The sequence below is a fragment of the Rhopilema esculentum genome, chromosome 1 (assembly GCF_057945365.1).
Source record: "Rhopilema esculentum isolate cy_ngs chromosome 1, ASM5794536v1, whole genome shotgun sequence".
NCBI classification, from domain to species: domain Eukaryota; kingdom Metazoa; phylum Cnidaria; class Scyphozoa; order Rhizostomeae; family Rhizostomatidae; genus Rhopilema; species Rhopilema esculentum.
The window spans coordinates 4,164,289-4,182,816 of NC_142815.1; the positions used below are offsets into that span (position 1 = coordinate 4,164,289).

At 38.3% G+C, this 18,528-nt stretch overlaps 1 protein-coding gene across 1 annotated transcript; it reads left to right on the top strand.

The window, feature by feature from the left end:
* Window positions 1-1,444: 1,444 nt before the first annotated feature.
* Window positions 1,445-18,483, top strand: LOC135690322 (uncharacterized). Its single transcript, XM_065207840.2, has 17 exons — window positions 1,445-1,677; window positions 3,152-3,273; window positions 3,893-3,991; window positions 4,466-4,564; window positions 5,260-5,358; window positions 5,977-6,054; window positions 7,151-7,181; window positions 7,744-7,848; window positions 9,653-9,841; window positions 9,989-10,305; window positions 10,521-10,730; window positions 10,936-11,049; window positions 11,558-12,452; window positions 12,879-13,037; window positions 13,620-13,729; window positions 14,574-14,740; window positions 15,110-18,483. The coding sequence occupies exons 2-17, from the start codon at window positions 3,154-3,156 to the stop codon at window positions 15,369-15,371; spliced, it is 3,054 nt and encodes a 1,017-aa protein (XP_065063912.2). The 5' UTR covers window positions 1,445-1,677; window positions 3,152-3,153; the 3' UTR covers window positions 15,372-18,483.
* Window positions 18,484-18,528: the final 45 nt, after the last annotated feature.

Here is an 18,528-nt window from a genome sequence, read left to right on the forward strand (position 1 = left end):
TTTTCAAAGCCATTTCTGGGATACTTCGGTACCACAGTGACAACGGTCAAGTTGCCCTGTGAAATAGAAAATCAGAAAAGTTGGGTAGAAAATCAACAAAATTTGGCGGAAGATAAATAAAATCAAGTAGAAAATCAATTAAGTCGGGTAGAAAGTAGATAAAGTCGAGAAGAAAGCACAAGCCTATGACATCAATACAGTCAGGCAGAAAATTAATATGGTGTTTACACAAATCGGGTAGCAAATAAGTAAAGTTGGGTAGAATAACGTTAAGTCAGGTAGAAAACATCGAAATAAAGTCGGGTAGAAGTAAATAAAGTCAGTAAGAAAGCATTAAGATTGGCTATGATATTTATTAAATCAGGTATAAAATCAATACCGTAAATCCTCGAATTAGCCCCCTGGGGCTTATTTGCTTTAAATATTTTTGGATGGAGTCTTATTCGAGGGGGGGGGGGGGGGCTTATAAAATTATATTAGACATTATTGAAAGACATCACAATAAAATTTCTTTATTAACATTCAATTGATTATCACCAAAAGTATGAATTTGTTGTGGTAATCCAATAAAACGCCAAAGGCAACCTCAGATGGCAAAAATCATCAAATTGAGAAGTCCAATTCGAGAATATACGGTAGCAATGAGGGCTTATTCGAGAAAGGGGGGCTTATTGGCAGTTTGTAGTTCTAGGGTGGGGGCTTTTTCAAAGGGGGGGGGGGCTTTTCCAAGGTAGGAGCAATTCAAGGATTTACGGTCGGGCAGAAAATCAAATAGTGTGTACAAAAGTCGATAATGTCAGATAGAAATTAAGTAGAGTCGGTTAGAAAATAAGTAAAGTTGCGTAGAAATTAAGAAAAGTTTGGTAAAAAATTAATTATATCACATATAAAATCGATAGAGTCGGGCAGAAAATCAATATGGTTTGCGCACAAAAATTGAGTAAGACGGGTAAAAATTTACTAAAATCAGAAAAAAAATCAATTACACTCTTTTTTTATAAGAACAATTTTATAAGAACTCGAGCACTGGTCAAAAGTTAAGAACAAATTAAGAGCAAGCTGAGGCTGAGCTTCTGCAAAATGTAATTTTGAACAACGTTTTTCTCAAAATCGAGGATTTTGAGCGATGTGTGGGTGCTTTTTCGATGAATATTCAAATTTGTCAGCAACTTAAGGGGCTGTCTCACTCACTCTGTTGGCAAATGAGGCGAAAAACCTAGCAATAGCACTGCTTACACCCTCTTAATTTAAGAACAAATTAAGGACAATCCAGCCTCAGATTTTCGAAAAAATTAAGAACAGTCAGCCTGAACTCAAATTTACTGGTTTTTATAAAAGAAAGAGTGTAAATCGTTTTGAAGATAAATTTTTTTTTGGCATTTGATAAATTTCTGTGATTGGCGTTTGTCATGACTTATGAATTTATTATGATTATTATGATGACCTAATCATCAACACAATTGTATTCAAATACAAATTGGAACAAAATGAGCCAATCCGCGTACTCCTAAGCTACTCTAAGCCTGTCCTTAAGACCGTAAGTCGCTGCCATATCAGGAAGTCATGGAATGTTCCGAATTTGTTTCCTGTGATTGAAATCAACCGGATGTGCAGCCTGTTTCCTCCCAAATAAATTGCTGAAATTTAACTTTGGGAGAGATCGCAATTTCCCCAGAGGTAAGTGCATTAATCTTGTTTTGCCACGTGCACTAAGGATGCCCTTATACCATTTCCAAGGCTTTAAACCTGCGTCTGTGGACTACGTGAGCTGAACCGAAGTCGCCATGAACAATTTGCGGTTTGTCCGTGGCTAGGCCGACAATTTTGCTGAAACAACACGCATTCTGTATAGTTCACAAGCACGAAGTCTGCAAGAGAGAGAAGGCCTCTCCACTGTTTCAAAACACTGTTTACACTATCTGTTTATTCTCCTATTCCGATCATACATTTGGCTGCAAAACTGGCCTTTTTGTCACGCTCTCGCATTTCCTCTGTTTACTTCTCATGACCGTTTCCGCGCATCTCCAACGTAGGAAGTTCTTCAAATTAATTCATTTTGGCGGGAATTTTACAAGTTCCGTTGATTCTAGTAACCCCAGAACAATTAATTTGCTACTCAAATTAGCTCCATGGCAAATAAATGAGATTTAGTCTTTTTACTTGAGTTTTCTCCCATGAAGGGAAATTTTTGCCCGGGGCAAATATGATAATTGACACAATGTGGTCGATTTGTGTCAAGATCGTTTCATATTTGTCTTAAACCTCAATATTCGAAGCAAATATTTCTGATCCAATGTTTTATTTCTCCTTTTTTGGAAAGTTTTGTTTTTTAGCCAAAAAGGCACTCAGATCAGGTCAAAAAAGGCTCAAATATGGCTGTGGTACTTTTCGTGGTTTCGTTTCGACAACCAAATACTCCGGAAGATATGAAAGGCAGGGGGTACCCAGGGGGCAATCTCTTTGTCAATTCCAAGGGGGTAAATGTCAGTATTTATATGATGCCCATTTAAAAACTCCAAATACTTTGTTTCATATTTTAAGATCCCCAAAAATAGGCCTAACAGTTATATTTCTTTTGGTACAAAATTATCTCAGAGTCAGAGACCAAAAATGCTGAATTTACTCAGTTATCCATATACCCTAATTATTATTTTAATGTACATTTTCAACCCCCAAATTTCAACCCTCAGATCCCTCACATTGAAAGGTATAGATACCCCCCTCGGTGCAAAAGATCCTCAGCCCAATTGTGTGCAAAAGCTAGAAATTTAGTCAAAACAATAGAAATTGAAAGATTTGTTTATTTTTCTTGTTGCACTCGGGCTTTGACCTCCTTGGTAACCATTGCCTACCTGCAGTGTGCTAGCCAAGTTTGCAACCGTGGCCGAATTTTCAATAGCCCCTCTGCTTTTATTGTCAATTACCTCAGTGTCAAGACTAAGGACACAAGTCTCAATTCAAATGACCGGAACACAATGTTGTGTTTATGGGAGATTTAGCACCATGAAGGGGCAGCCTGCAGATTATGGCAAATTGTACAATAAGTTTATCCCTCTTCACCTTGCTAGAGCTTTTAAAGGGAACAGGGGCTTTGTTATCTGTTCACTCCCATCCCTGTTTGGACAATAACTGGTAAATTGTTTTCTCCAAGGCATGACAACATCATCTGCTGTGGCAGATTTGGGCAAGCGGCTCTTAGAGGCATCACGTAAGGGTAATGCTGAAGAGGTTCGTCAGCTCATGGCCACTGGTGCTCCAATAACAACAGACTGGGTTTGTGGCTATTGCAAACTTTACCTTGTTTTGTTTTTTCCACTGTTCCACACTTAATAAACTTTTAGACATGTGATCAAGTTAGAATGGCTATTTTTTAGGGGACTTTGGGCCCTTCACCCAAGCCAAACAGAATTACCTCTTTGGCATTTCTAGAAATACAACTCAAAGTTGATAGAAAATGGTTTAAAGTAATTAGGAGGTAAATAGTTTGCAGAAGGTTCCCTGTTGACTTGATAAAATTTGATTTACAAATATCTTTGGAACCCCTTTATCCAAAAAAGTTATTGTAAGGTTAGTATGCAGACATTCAGCACAGAGCCTTTGCAAGTGTTACCAAAGGTTGCAGGGGCTGCCCTTAGCCGAAATGGCAATTAACCCATGAGAATTCAGAGTCCACAACTTAATAAAGAATCAAAAACCATATTTTCTTTTAATGTGAATGATAAAAATCAGGGTTAATTTCATTTAATAGTAGTAGATAAGGAACATCACAACGCGATGGGAATAAACAACAACAAACACACATAAATCAGTTATGGCTAATATTTCGCCCTGGCATATAGGGCCTCATCAGGGCAAAAGTAAACAAAATTTCATATGTCATTGATTATTTCAGCTTGGCACTTCTCCATTACATCTTGCGGCACAATATGGCCATACTGTGACTGCTGAAGTCTTGCTCCGTGCAGGTGTGAGCCGAGATGGCAAAACAAAGGTTATATAACTTAAAAATTTTTATACTTTTTTGAAAAATATTAAAAATGATTTAGAAGTTGATTTTTTATTTTATCTTTTTATTAGATTTTGATGTCTTTTTCATCTTTTGATGTGTGAAAATGTGACAGTTTTTTGTTTATTTTCATTTAACTTTTTGATGGGTGTTTTAGGTATAGCATGTATTGAAGTCATATATTTTGAAAATTTGTAAATTCAAGGGGGTGGGGTTATTAAATTTTAATTCCCAAGGATAGGCTTATACAATTTGGGTCAAGTCAAGAATTTACAGATATATTTAACAATCGCAAACATCGTAAGGTTCCATAGCATTATTGTTTCATCCCATTGATTGCCCTGGTTATTTGAATCTTGAGAGACGTTCTTGTTCTGTTAATATAGCTTCTGTCTTTTTGTATGTTGTTCTTTCATGAAGGTTTGGTTAAGGATCTGAGAAGATTCTGTTTCTTTTTAGGTTGATAAAACTCCTTTGCACTTAGCTGCACAGCAAGGCCATGTTGAAATTGCACAGATGCTGGTTAAATATGGCGCAGCTATCAATGCTGTTGATATGGTATTAAATGATAATTGATCAATCACTTTTGATAGATTGATTTAGTGATTAACTGATAACAAAACTGGCTTGTTTCACCGTTAAAGTAATTACAGTTGTGCCAATTTTTGTCACTCTCAAAAGATCATAAAACTATCTAAAGGTTTTGGGTTTTAAAAAAGATTTGATATTGCTTATCCTTTCATCAAAGATGAAAATGGCACTCAATAACACAGATCAGAATATGTTGATCCAATGATTTGATTGTTGATTATAAATTTATTCTCCAAGATTAAGGTATTTAAAGCAAGAGTCATGTTATTGTTCGCTGATTTGATTTTCACAGTATGTGATCAAAAAATCAGCTAAATATGCCACTGAATTCTTGCAATCACAATTTTTTGTTTCATTGATTGGGTAATGATTGGTAGATCAGTGTATCAACTGATTGAAAGATTGCAACATATTTAATCTGCCATGTTCCCCCCTTTGAAGCGGAGCAGTTGATGAACAATATTCTGAATCATAGCAGTAAGAAATTAACTGATTCAGAGATGAGCTGATTCAACATCTTTGACATTAATGAAGACCCAACTTGATTTGATGATTCACTGAATGATTGCAATGATCATCAGTTGATTGTAATGATTGATTGATCACACCCCTGATTAAATGATTCCTTGTCACATCACTTCTGTTTGATTCCCATGATACAGCTTACAATGACACCACTACACTGGGCTGTTGAAGCAAGGAGCCTTCCAATCTGCAGGTTGTTGATGGAAAATGGAGCAAGAACGGATGTAACAAATAAGGTATGTTCATTGATAGGGTTTTCATGCTAATGCGGTGAAGAAGGGTATTACAGCTCTAACACAAGTGATTAAGTACAAGGACATTGCCAGACAGGAGCCAGGGGAGCGGTGGCTCACCCCTTTAGAAACTTGCCAATAGAAGTATTTAAAAAGAGGGTTTTCCTTTTTTAGATCTTAGACATGAAGCTGAACCTTTGTGTAAAATTCTGTTCTTGGCTATTCCCTAACCTCAACTGCCCCCACCAGAAAGACATTAGTTTATTAACAATTTCTACACATGTATGGCATCGAATGTATGTTTTGTATGTCTTAATTCGTAATTCAAATAATTCAACAGTGCCCCAACCTAAGTAACAATATCATAGCTCCATCTAGACTTAGCCACCCTCCCACCCCACCCCCCTACCTTCTTAATTTATTTAGTAAATACTTAATTTGTGTTTTGAAGCTTTAAAATAAAAAATCCAGTAATATGGAAGTTTAATAAATTTAACAAGATTTTAGTGAAAGGATAAGAGAAGTCAATTACAATTCGAGATAAGAATGTGTCTGTTTAATTTCTCCTGTATTGTTGCAGGAATTTTAGAGATAATTCGTTCACTTTGTTTGGTTTTTCAGTTTGGCAAAACACCCATAGACATCGTCAAATCCAACGGATTCAACGAACTTTTGGATGTTCTCTTGTCCATTGCCTCTGTAAGTTACCGTCGAATTCTACCAAGTTGAAAACAATTTTTTTCTTTGTCTCGATGTTTTGATGTCAGTGTAATTCTTTCAAAAAGTTACCTATGCTTATTCAATTTTGTTTGCCAACAGAAAGCCACATGTCTTTGTTCTTGTTTTTATACCAAAACAGACAAATGACAAACAAACTTTTTTCTTTTTTCTCAATAAACCCCTAGACTAGCAAACTGCATCGTGCCTTTTGTAACAGTGCGATTTGTAATTATCGTTTAAATTGAATTGAAAGTATAAAGTTTTAATTCTAGTTTGTCAGATAAGCCGTCGTTTTTGTTACGATATTTTAAGTTTTGTAAACAATTTGATTCGTTCGAAATGATGACGCTGCCAAAATCTATTTTTGAAATTTTCGGATTCCGGCCGCATAACTAGCCACAGTATTATAGAATGCCACAAAAACTGAAAAATCCGCTAAATGTGTTTCAAATTTGCCGAGACTCGGTCAAGACCATATGAAATGTTAGCACAAGCCTTTTCCGCAACAATTCGATGTTATTTCTTCTTGGTCCCAATATCCATGAACGCAGCCAAAATAACATTTCATATATTCACATACCTTTTTCCTTCACTTGCTATGTCCCAGTCAAGTTGCAAAAAATTTATAACTGATGTTGCACGCAAAGAGGAGTTTCTTAGTGCTCCGTCAGGTTAAATAATTTGATAACATCGCACTTGGACAATCATCTTTAGCTTTTGCCAAGACTCCTTAGAAAACACTTTAAACTTTGGGGTGGTTTTCAAAATTAAATGTTTAGAATGGAACTTTTCATGTTTTTAACTCGTCCGAAAACAATTGCTGGTTGAAAAAGCTTTAAGTATCTACCCTATGGTATTGAAGGACTTGAAATTTATGTGACTGATATTTTTCATGCACTTAAATGGTGGAACCAGGCCAATAAATAAGTTAATCTTTGTTTAGACGAATCTTTAGAAGAAGCAGCAAGTTATACGCATTCAAAATTGTGGAAAAACGTCAATTTATCTACCCAGACAATTGTTACATCAAACAATTGTCAATATTTCTTAAAAGTGTTCTTTACTTCCGTTTTAGAGCCCTCAAGAAAACGGGGGTAAACGTATTGGTAAGTAGTTGGAATTAGTAACAGTTTTCCGGGAGTTATGTTGAGGAATGCATTCGATTATGCGGGATTCTGCAGATTCCCGCAGATATTGTTTGAAGAGATTTAATACCAGTGAAACTCTCTTTCTAACGACATTCGAACTTAGTTTCCTTAATTTTTGTTTCGATGCTAAAAGTCTTGTAAAGATTAATGTAAGGAGATGATTTAGAACTAAATTTGGTGTAGTGGATGTGAGAATGGGAGAAATATATTAATTAATAAATAAATAAAGAGAAGGACTGATGGAAAGGATACAGGGAAAGAAACCAAGAGTTGAAGTGAATAAAACAAAAATTGAGTGCAGATAGAAAATATGAAAGATAAAACAAATTTAATAGAAAATGGAGAAGGGAATAAATTAAGGTAGAAGAGAGAAAGGTACGGAGAACGAGAGACATAAAGGCAGAAGTTTAAAAATGAATTACTTGAGTCCATTTAGTGAATTATTATGCCTCATTTTATAAAGCTGAAAAGTGAAGTGCTGTTTTAAAGTCAAGTCAAGTTGCAATTGTTTAAATTTCAGGCCACAAAAATGACTACTCCTTGTTTTTGGAACACAAGAAGCGCATGCGAACTCGAAAATTTCCGATGACCGCTGGATCATGGACAGTGGGCGAGATGCAGTCAGGTAATTTCATTTAGCTTCCTCGCACGTGTTATTATTATGGGCGAAAGTTTTAAGATTTAGAGAAAGCAGTGTGTGTTGGTATCAAGAAGAATATGTGAAAGAGTAGTAAATGTACTGTTTTATGCCAGTCTGTTATCAAGTGCTTTTTGCCGTTTGAGCAGAGCTGTACACATTTGCCGGATGATCGCAATGAAAACATGAAACTCGGAATAGCTGCTTAAAACTGTTCTGTTCTATACACCAAAAAGCGTCATTCTTAAATTGCATGGTTCATATTCAAGCTTTTCTCTTTTCACCAGACCGTCCAATGCAACGTGCAGGATAGCACTCATCCCAGAACATTAAAACAGTAATATTTGTGTACTACTATAAATAAACAGATATATAAAACTAAATGTTTGCTTGATGATCGCATTAAATGCATGAAACTTATAACTGCCCTTTTCTATACACCAAATGATTTAAAGAAGTATAACGATATTCTAATTAGGTTGTCTGCTTGTAAATTTATCAGCTTTCTCGCCTCTTCAGGCCTAAGGTCATTAAATTTATCCCAGTTTAACTTCGTTCTAGCAAAACGAATTTGTTTTATGAACCAAATTACTGTCTACAAATCGGCGGGTCACATGACATTGCAATCGTAGAGCTTGACCTCGCTGCTTCACCTTTGACCTTTATGACGGTTGAAACCCTTAGATGACTTTGGTTGTGGTTTTGTTGCTAGGAAACCAGCAGCTTTGGGTTGGAATCTGCTGAGAACAAACGCAAGTGAATTAAATCCACACAGAGTAAACTTGTCTGGTTTTAGTCCATTAGACAGATATTCAGTGCGTGCTGAATAAAGTTTCCGAAGAATAATTGCTCTTTTGAAATCATTGATAATTTTCAGGTCATCAGTCTGAGGTCTGAAGCTGCCAGCCAGGATGTTCTTCACGGTCATACAGTGAACTAAAATAGAACGTTTTCGAATTGGCAATAAAAACGTCTTTGCATCCATTTATGTAGGGGTTGATGTATTGGTACAACCCAGGGGCTGTTGGTGTATGGGTACAACCCAGGGGTTGAAGGTACTTAGATACTGCTCGTGGAAAGCGCGCAGAAGGGAGTCGCCCCTTGTATAACCCCTTCTGGTTTGGGAGTAAGCCAATCATCACCAATCATTCATTTATCGATCATAATCTTAAAAGTGTCTTGACTTAAAAATCCCATTTGCAATTATAAGGGAGAAGTCGAATTCACAAATCATTTTTCCTGCACTGCCCACTCCATTTAGATCGTAGAAATTACCTGCTTGGTGAAGTATCAGATATACTCAATAAGGGTGTGACGCAATTGCCTGACGATCATTTATGCAATTTATTACCTTTCGGCAGTCAAAACAACGATAAATCAAGTTGTTTTGCCCTTGAATCAGATTTGTATCTGTGTAGTTTTAATTTTGTATAAATAAATAGAGGTGACACGATAAAGCATGTTTTTTACCTCTAATTCAGCACACTAAAATTTATTTTGCGTTAATTGATGAAAAAAGTATCTTGTGCAACCAGCATCATTAATGGCAGCTGATGTTTAAACGAGAAGAAGTAAACTGTATTTTGTATTTTCACGCAACATGATAGTAGGCCGGTTTGAAAATAAAGTTGCAAAGCATGCCGGTTGCGATACAGCCTTAACGCCTGATTTCTACAGAAACTTTTTTCTAGTGAATTGTTCGCATTTCTATGAGTTTTTCTCAGTAGAGTCAGGCTTTCTGAAAATGTTCCATTGCTATTAATGTACACGTGATATTAAATTTGTCTCCTAGGAGACAAGGAAGAGAGGCTGAAAGCAAAAGAGCCAAAGTTGATGACGAAATTAAATGACAATGCATTTATCCCCTCGAGCGAACGAGTTGAAGCGACAGTTGCAAGCAATTTGTCGTCTCTTGTTGACGCGGCAGCTTTGGTGAGATCTAAGGTACAAGGCACGACGGGAAGTGGCAGGAGCGTTTCATGTAAGTTTCATTGCAAAGTTGCTTGAAAGTTGTAAGAATGTTGTGTGTATGTTTTGTAGCAAAATCATTTTGTTTTTTCTTTGATATTTGTCAGTGTCATAGCTGAATGTTATTTCTACCAATTAATGTCATCTTTTTCTGACGTAGCACCTGGCAGCTCTGTCGCGAGAGGTTCTTCCGAACCCAGCGTACTCGACACTCTTGCAACCTTGGCAACAGCCTCGACTCAGATGACAACATCTGCATGTGAGACTAATCAACAAGGGCAGAAAACAGCTGCGCACACTGTCGTTCCGAGTTTTGTAACAATTCCCGGAATACAAGGTCCGGTTCAAATCGTCCAAGCGAATCCGAATCAACCCGGAATCATCCATCAGAGCCACCTTGCGTCACCCTTGCCCCCTGGAATGGTTCAGCTCGCTTCACCTTTGGCCTTGAACATTCTACCAGGGGGTAGATTTCCGGTATTTATCCATCATTTTCACAGTCCTATTACAAAATCAACGTCATTTCTGTTTTATTAAACCGGCTTTGTGGGTAGGAAACCGAACATTTCAAATCAAACCGTTGATCATTACCAGCAAAGATTAAGGGATCTTGTAAGAGTTCTGTTATTTTCCCTTTATTTTACCTTCGGTTCATTACTTACAATTTATTCTTGAACATTGTTGCATTATAGATCGGACAACCAATTGTTCCGGGCCACCCACTTGGAGTTCCGTTCCAGATGCCACTCCAGTCGCCCGGAATCCCAGCCGGACATTTTGTTGCTGTTAGCAGTGGTCAGAATTTCGCTGTTGTTAGCGGGGTCCCCCCTGGTCAGGTTCTTTCCAAGCCAGGGAATGTTACTGATACAGGTCAAAGTCAAGGGGGCACGGTTGTTACTCCCGTAAGTAATTTTTCGTTTGCATCTCGCAGAATTATGAAAGATACTTTGACATAACATGGCAAATATCTTGTTAATTTCAGAAACCAGGACCAAATTACCGGGATTTGCTGTATTTCAATATTATTTTTCAGTAAATTTTGTCCAATTTGAACTAGAATTGTATTTCAATGATGTCATCATTTGGTACTGTATTATTTCGTCTCAGATTGCTCCTTCACAGCTGACATCCGCCTTCCAGTATGCTAACATCGGTTCTGGTTTGACGCCGATACCGCTTGTACCTGTTGCGGGGATCGGCGGAATACAGTTAGTGCCGCAGGTGAGGAGGATATAATTATCAGTATTGATGTTATCACCCTAGAATGTACTAATACATGTTGTAGGAATATGGAGAGAGAGAGAGAGAGAGAGAGAGAGAGAGAGAGAGAGAGAGAGAGAGAGAGAGAGAGAGAGAGAGAGAGAGAGAGAGAGAGAGAGAGAGAGAGAGAGAGAGAGAGAGCGACGCTCTGACATTGTCTTCGTTTTCCTATGCTCATCTTCCTTTCCTCCCTGTTTTTTGCCTCCTCCGCATCTTTTGGCAATATTCCTTCTCCGCAAGCACTTTGTGATGCTGTGGTACCCATGGTAACATGCAGCGTAGGCCTCCTTGCATCGGGCAGTCATCATTCATTTCTTTCACCCCCTTTGTTGTTGATTAAAAGTTGCTGATAAAATTGATGTATCTTCCTTGAATAGATAATGAAAGAAAACAGAGTTGAATTATTGAATAGTTTCATTTTAATACTCTAACAATTTATTTTCCAATTTATTTTCTCATTTTCATTTAGGCTATGTTGCAGACACAACTGCTAAATGCCATTCGCGGGGGCATGCCCCAAGCCCTAGGCGGAGGAGCAGCCCAGCCCCAATTCGTGACACCAGGTGGTGCATACACAATTCCAATGTCACCTCTGAACTTATCAAGCATTTTACCCACGGCATTGTCCTTGTCACAAATCCCAGTCACGCAACAGTCTGTTAACACTATTGCGCATGTATCTTCACTGTCGCCGCAAAGCATTAATAAAGTTGTCATGTCGTCAAGTGAGTCCCAGAATGACGTTGTTGGAAACAGACAAACTCTCATATTATCAGGTGCCCAGGCATCCAAGGTCGCAAGCTTCCAACATCAGCAGAATATAACTTTAGGTGCCCAAGGAGATGCATTTGCCGAGACTTCTTCGCAACAAGTGGCTGACCAGAGCGCCCATGCAGAGGCAACAGTTACTGCGCACAACATGCCATTTTCGTCAACTGCCCAAATCAGCTTGGGCACAATCAGTTCGCCACCTTCTCTCGCTTCCGTACTTGCCTCACAGGCATTTGCTGCCGGTCACAGCATTTCGGAATTGCCTCGAAGCATTGCCGCTACTACGATCGGATATCAACCATTGACTCCCCGAACCCCCACTAGGGAACCGAATATCACGAGTGACGTATCCAGAACTGAAATTTCAGTAAACCCCCAGGGTATGACTCATATTGGGGGCGATTTTATTACGTCGGTCCCCTCAAAATCAGATGTTGGTTTGAGTGAAAGTAACAAAGATCATTCGTTGCTATCGCAACTCACCATAGCAACGGTCGAATCAAGAGCGCCGTCATTAATCGTCAACAGTTCGGAAAGCCCGCGAATACCGATTTCCCCCGTGTCTTTTGCACAGGGGGATGAGGAGATGCAAAGTAAGTGTACACAGATCCATCTTTATTTAGACAGCATAGCGGACAAATTTTTAGATATAAGATTCAAGATTAGTTTAGTCGAAAAAGTAACCAAAATATGCTTGCAAATTTTACACCGGGTTTTGTAAACGAGGAGTGGTTGAAATGCTAAAAATTGGCCTTCTGAGCTTGATTCTCGCAACATGATTGGTGTGTTTACTGGAGGATTCCCAAGAAGGGGATCTCGCTAACAACCAATCAAGATTTGTCTGCTGTGCTTATTTAGATCCGTCTGTCTTTAGGTAACCAAACAATCTTTCCCTTAATTCCTAGAGCTAGGTTTTTGTGTAAGAATTAGATAAACCCAATTTTCTTTTATATTCGCTCTAACCCCCCCCTCCCCCTCCTTATATGCCACACACAATTGTTCTATTTTTCTCTTTAAAGGTGTTTCCCCATCCCGGATCAGCCCGACCAAGTCAAGATCAACAACCCCCGCCATTTTCTCTACGTCATCATCAGAGCACGGCATTATGGGGGATGATTTGCAGACGTCAGCAAAAAGTGATCCAATTCAATCCATCGTGACATCGCCGTCATTTCATGGTAAGAGCTCCTTACAGTCAGTTCAGGGGCAAGTCATTGGGTGTTTATGGGGTTTGGGGGAAGGGTACATTGGAAGAATGGAATATTATATATTGGGGTAGCATATATTTAGTTAGGAGTATTATGAGCATGGTTACAGGGTAGTATTTATTGTGTTCCCCATTGACTTTCCTAGATAGCTCTTTAACATCCTATATGTTGAGTAAAAAATTTAATTTTGCAAAGCTCCTCAAATTTGCTTTACTGTGTACTTATAAGAAAAGCCACATAAAAGGATGTGTCGTTTTCTATCCTCGACCCCATCAAATAACACCCCAGCTCTCTACATGCTTTTCAAACCCCTAGATACTTCTTTAGGCCTCCCCCCAAATACTTCTCCAATCTCAAGTTACTCCTCAAGCTCTCAGACAATCGCCAAATCCTCATATGTACCCTCCTTTTCTGAGCCTCCCATCTCCCAATGATTCTCGACACCCTCGTCCTCGACCCCCCGATTCTTCCCAAACCCCCAGATAATTCTTATATTCCCACCAGTTGATACCCCAACGGCAATGATTGAAATTCTCTAACTTGATTTTCCAGAACCTTCCTCGCTTGTAAACAATTCGTCAGTGTTGCCCGCACACCACGTCTTACCTCATCTTCAGCAACTCATTTATCGCCAACTTTTGCAGCAAATGCCAACTCGACAGGTAAGCTAACATTTATTATGGATCCTTAAGAAGTTATGGGGGAAAACGCAATTTCCTGTACAGAGAGTTGCTCAAAAAACCCAATTCCGCACTCTCTTCTCCAATTCCAGTACTCGATCTCTCGCTCTTAGTTTAAAGTAATTATCTTAATTTAAGATAATTTATTCATTCGTCACGCATATAAATGTCCTTTTACAACAACGCTCTTAAAAAAAATTATTAACATATGTTAAGAGACAGACAGAAAATATCACAAGAATTGTAAATAGGGTCAAAAAGGGCTACAGAATTGGTAACTAGAATTGGAGATGGGGTAATGGTCGGGGTTAGAGTCAAGAGTAAAGTTTTTTATGAAAATAAGAGTCCTGAGTGGGTTTCTCCCACGATATTCGATCTCTTCGAATTTGTTTTTCGAATTCCGAATCCCCTAAGTTCGATGATCGAACGTTTGAAGCCATTATAAGAACTTTTCGAATTCGATTTTTCGATAATCGACCGCGCTCGATCCATTCATTTTTGTTTATAAATTTTTCTCCTCGTTTGGTTTTTCTTGATTCAATACAACAGATTTTTCTTCAAAATTGTTTATCTAATGTGTTTAGTGAAGAAAATGCTCTAACTTTATTGAAAAAATAATTTTATGGGAATTAAGTTCTGGGAACTTGGTAGAAATTTAATCAATTTTATCATATTTTAATGCAATCCCAACGTTTTTAGCAATTTTCTAGAAGGAAATAATCTACAAAAAGGCCAACATGCAACCACATAAAAACATAGCTGTGAATATATATAAACAATTTTACGCTGTCATTTAATACTTTGCTGCTATTTCTTATTTCAACAGCCTATAACCTCGGAGTCGTTAGAGTCTCACGAAGGCGCGGTTGACAAAGGGTCGCCAAGCAATCAATCGCCGACGCCATCATCACCGGGACAACCAAATTCGCCGTCACGTGATTATGAAGAACGGTCAGATGATCAAGCAGCCGTCCAATCAGAATACTTTTGGAGGTAATCTTACCATATTAGGGTGTGCTCTTCTTTAGAAGAATGGAGGGGGGTGGTGAGAGCTCATTGGAGTAAAATGGGGGTCAATTGGCTTCGTAGGGCTCATTAACTAATTTTTTATAGTCAAATGATATTTCGATTGGCCTTGAATATGTTGCTTTCATCTTTTCACTGAAAAGTTTTCAGTCACCATTTGAAAGTTATGTTAATATAAAACTTATCAATGTGAATTCTGAACAATTTTGCGCATGCTCCATGGCTACAAGGACGAGGGTATGGCTAATTCGCCACAGTGTTTTAATTTCTTCGTCTGTATAGAAAAATTAATAAAAAGGGCTGTTAATACACACGTTGATTTCTTCAACTTTGTAGGGTTATTGATCAGGAAAACTCGGATTTGAAAAGACAGTTCGCTGAAACCGAGCTCGGTTCGGATTTGTATACCGGACATTTTCCAAAAGCGGAACGAAAGGAGGACGCAAGAGACCAACATAGTCCGAGATCAGAGGACCGGACCCAAATGGATGTGTTGCTTGCCAAAGATTCAGATGAAGTCTCCCTGGAAAATGACCTGCATAATAATAATGGTCACAGGAAAGGACTAGCAGAGACGGGGGTAGCTGTCAGTCTTTGATTGGTGAGCGGTAAGACACATACCCTTCTCCCTTTCAAGTGCTGCCATTATGTATTTGCCTCGCCCTCAAAGCCTCTGTCTCAAAATTACAATTTCATGCGGCTGCACGTGATGTAACTGTTGTGAGGCAGTCGGATAGTCTAACTTTTGATGCGTGGGGAAATGTTCAAAAGGCGCAAGTTATTTCTTCGTGTCCCTCAAGCAGTTTCCACCTGTTATTCATAGTTACGTATCCTTGCTCAAAAACAAACTGATCTTGTAAATAACATAGCTATTGCATCCCTTCCGCCTCATTGTTTTTCTCAGAATTGTCTTGTTTTCCAAGAACTAATGTACCACGTGACACTCGCTATCCATTGGTTATAACACCAAAACGCAGACATTTGAAAGTTTTGTAATTTATATAGAAAGCAGAGTATTATAAACTAGAAAAGTATATGATGTAAAGTAGATTTTAGAGAACATCTTTGTCATCCGATTTTCTATTAAAGAATAACTGTACGAGCAACGGGTTTCAAAAAGTTTTTTACCCCAGGTCCTTTTGGGGGGGGCTGTAGAGCTCTTCTTTCACCCTGTGCAGGAAAAAATGCATCAATTTTTCCGAAAATATTTAATGGCATAAGTCATTCGATATGTTTCACTACATGCCCAGGGCAGGGTGTCTAAAAGACCCAGGGACAGGGACAGTCGCCGAGTATTGCACAAGTAAACGCTGTTGCTTTTTTCGCAATTCTTTATAATTCATTTCGATAAAATTTATCTCGATGAAAAATTTTCTTTACGGTTGGCCCTCCGACACATTTGCCTCCTTGCCTTGCCCTCTTATAATCACATGTCCATTACCTCCTTATGTGGGAAGTACCATTCTTGGCGATTTTCCCTTCTCCATTTCCCCTAACCCAATCCTCGTTGCTCGTACTTTTGTTTCTTGTTGTAACATTTTACTATTTGCGACATTTCTATAAACGACAGGGTTTTTTACGTGGTGGGTTTGGGACAAATCTGTTTTTATATTTTTTGTTAGTTGGAAGGCGTCGATGCGGATCTCAAAAATTGTATTTAACTTGGAGTTTTGATGCTTGTTACACTCTTTAGTTTTATCGTTCTTCAGTTCATGTCTCTAATAAACAGACTCTTTAGATCCTTATTTACTATTCTGTTAATTATCACACACCAATTTCAATCGCATTCATAGTGTACTCTTTGGGCGAATTGTGACGTCATTTACAATTCCAGGTATAGCCTGCCTCTCCATAACCCTCTCACTTATATCCAGAATCGATTTTACAGAATCTGTGAATCCTCTTGGAACATTTTTCTACCATGTCGTGCCTGGCTCAGAATAGAAGATGAATTCCCCTTGCTTACCTTAATCCATTTTCAGACATCCGAAAGAACCTATTAACACAAAGGTCATATATTTTATTAAGTTGCTTAGTTTCTTGAAACCGGCCCTGCGTCCCAGCTATTCAATGCGATTTTGTCTCTAGATCTTTTGTCATTTCGACTATCTTTATCAAATTTAAGCTTTCCCATGTTCCTTAAATTGTTGCCCCCTAAAGCAGACAAAGGATGTTGACCCCGTCCTAACCTTCCATATTAGATAGAACTCAGCTCCCTGATCTGCTTAGGGATCCTCTCTGTATTATTTACAATATCTTTATTTATATCCATTATTTTCATGCCAAATAACTATGATTCTTTTTGGCTGTGTTCATTTTGCTGTTTTGTATTTAAATTGTTGTTGTTGTTGTTGTTGGTCGTTACAGTAACTTGGTATCTCTCTTGTTGTTGTTGTCGTTGTCGTCGTTGTTGTAGTTGTAGTATGCAGTGATTAATTCCAGGTTTATAAAACGGCGGAAAATCGGAACTTTATCCGGGTTAACGTGTCTATTCCCCCTCGCAGCGCCAATATACTAGGTATCAACTACCCTTTGTTAATCAGGGATCCGGCGTTAGACATTGCACAGGCGTCTATAACGGTTCCGGTCTTAACCAGGAATCCGGTACTGATCAAATCTGTGCACCAGTTTTAATCCAGGCTTGGCGTACTTTGAAGACCCGGGTTAACTCGGAGATCCGGCGTAAGTAGAAGAACAGGCGTTGACGAAAGACCCGGCGCTGATCAGAAACCTAGTTTTAATCGAAGCATCGTTTTTTGTAACAATTCCGGTCCGGCATTAATACTTGGCCCGGCGCATATTAGAGATGATAGAAGCTGTGTTTATCAGAGACCCGGCGCTCTTCGTATTTGATAAATCCTTTGTACTTTGTATCGTTGAATAATATTTTTTAAATAATCATATTTGTACTTCAAAGAAGATAAATCTATGCAATAAAACAAATCACCGAGTGTTTGCTCTTTTTCAATTTCATTCTTACGTGGGGTGCCACAAAGCTTTGTTCTAGGACCTATCATTTTCAATGTTTGTCTCTCAAATCTACAACGGCAAAAATGACGTGAAAACGATAGAAATATCGCTTGTATGTCATGGAACATTGGTTTTATCTTTTGAGACGCTATTTTGGGCTTTTCAACTTCGGTGAAGTTTAAAAATTGGCGTTAGAAATTCAGTATCTTAACTTGTTCAATAGATAAAGTTTTCCCTCTTTTCATCTTACAAATAAACAAAATTTCTGCGCCTATTTATTCCAATATTTATTTTGGAAAGTAATTGGAAAGTGCTCGGGTTGGTATCTAATTTCGCAATAGATGTCAGGTATTAGTTTGGCATTTTTGGAACTTTGTTATGGAAATATTGTTGAAATGTAGAGAAACATTTTAAAGGATAGATACATGGGCTACATTCTTTTGTTATACAAACTCAACTGAAAACTTGTCCAGTGTGTTCCAAAGCTGGGAGGAACCTTAAACAAGAAAATGATATCAACACTTTACTGTTGGATTTTTTTTGATTGATACAGATGTAAAACTTCTTTTCTTGCCCGGCGAATTTCTGCACAACCCTGAAAAGCCTACTAGCAGTTTAGGCGTTTGCCCGATTAACGGTTCTATCGGCTATTGCAAGATACTCCCCGGGCTGTAGCCCGAATATACTATCTAGTTGGGGCACAAGACCCGCTCAAAGAAAGAAAAATTGTCCAATGAACGTAAATCTTTTGTCAAATGAAACTCCCTTTTATTTCTATTGTTCTC

What these genes read in the sequence shown, in the direction of transcription:
- LOC135690322 (XM_065207840.2), top strand. Translation starts at nt 3,154, where the DNA reads ATGACAACATCATCTGCTGTGGCAGATTTGGGCAAGCGGCTCTTAGAG. An exon ending in TTCTCTTGTCCATTGCCTCT is followed by an intron (nt 6,055 to 7,150) that starts GTAAGTTACCGT and finishes CTTCCGTTTTAG; the next exon opens with AGCCCTCAAGAAAACGGGGG. An exon ending in AGCAAATGCCAACTCGACAG is followed by an intron (nt 13,730 to 14,573) that starts GTAAGCTAACAT and finishes TTATTTCAACAG; the next exon opens with CCTATAACCTCGGAGTCGTT.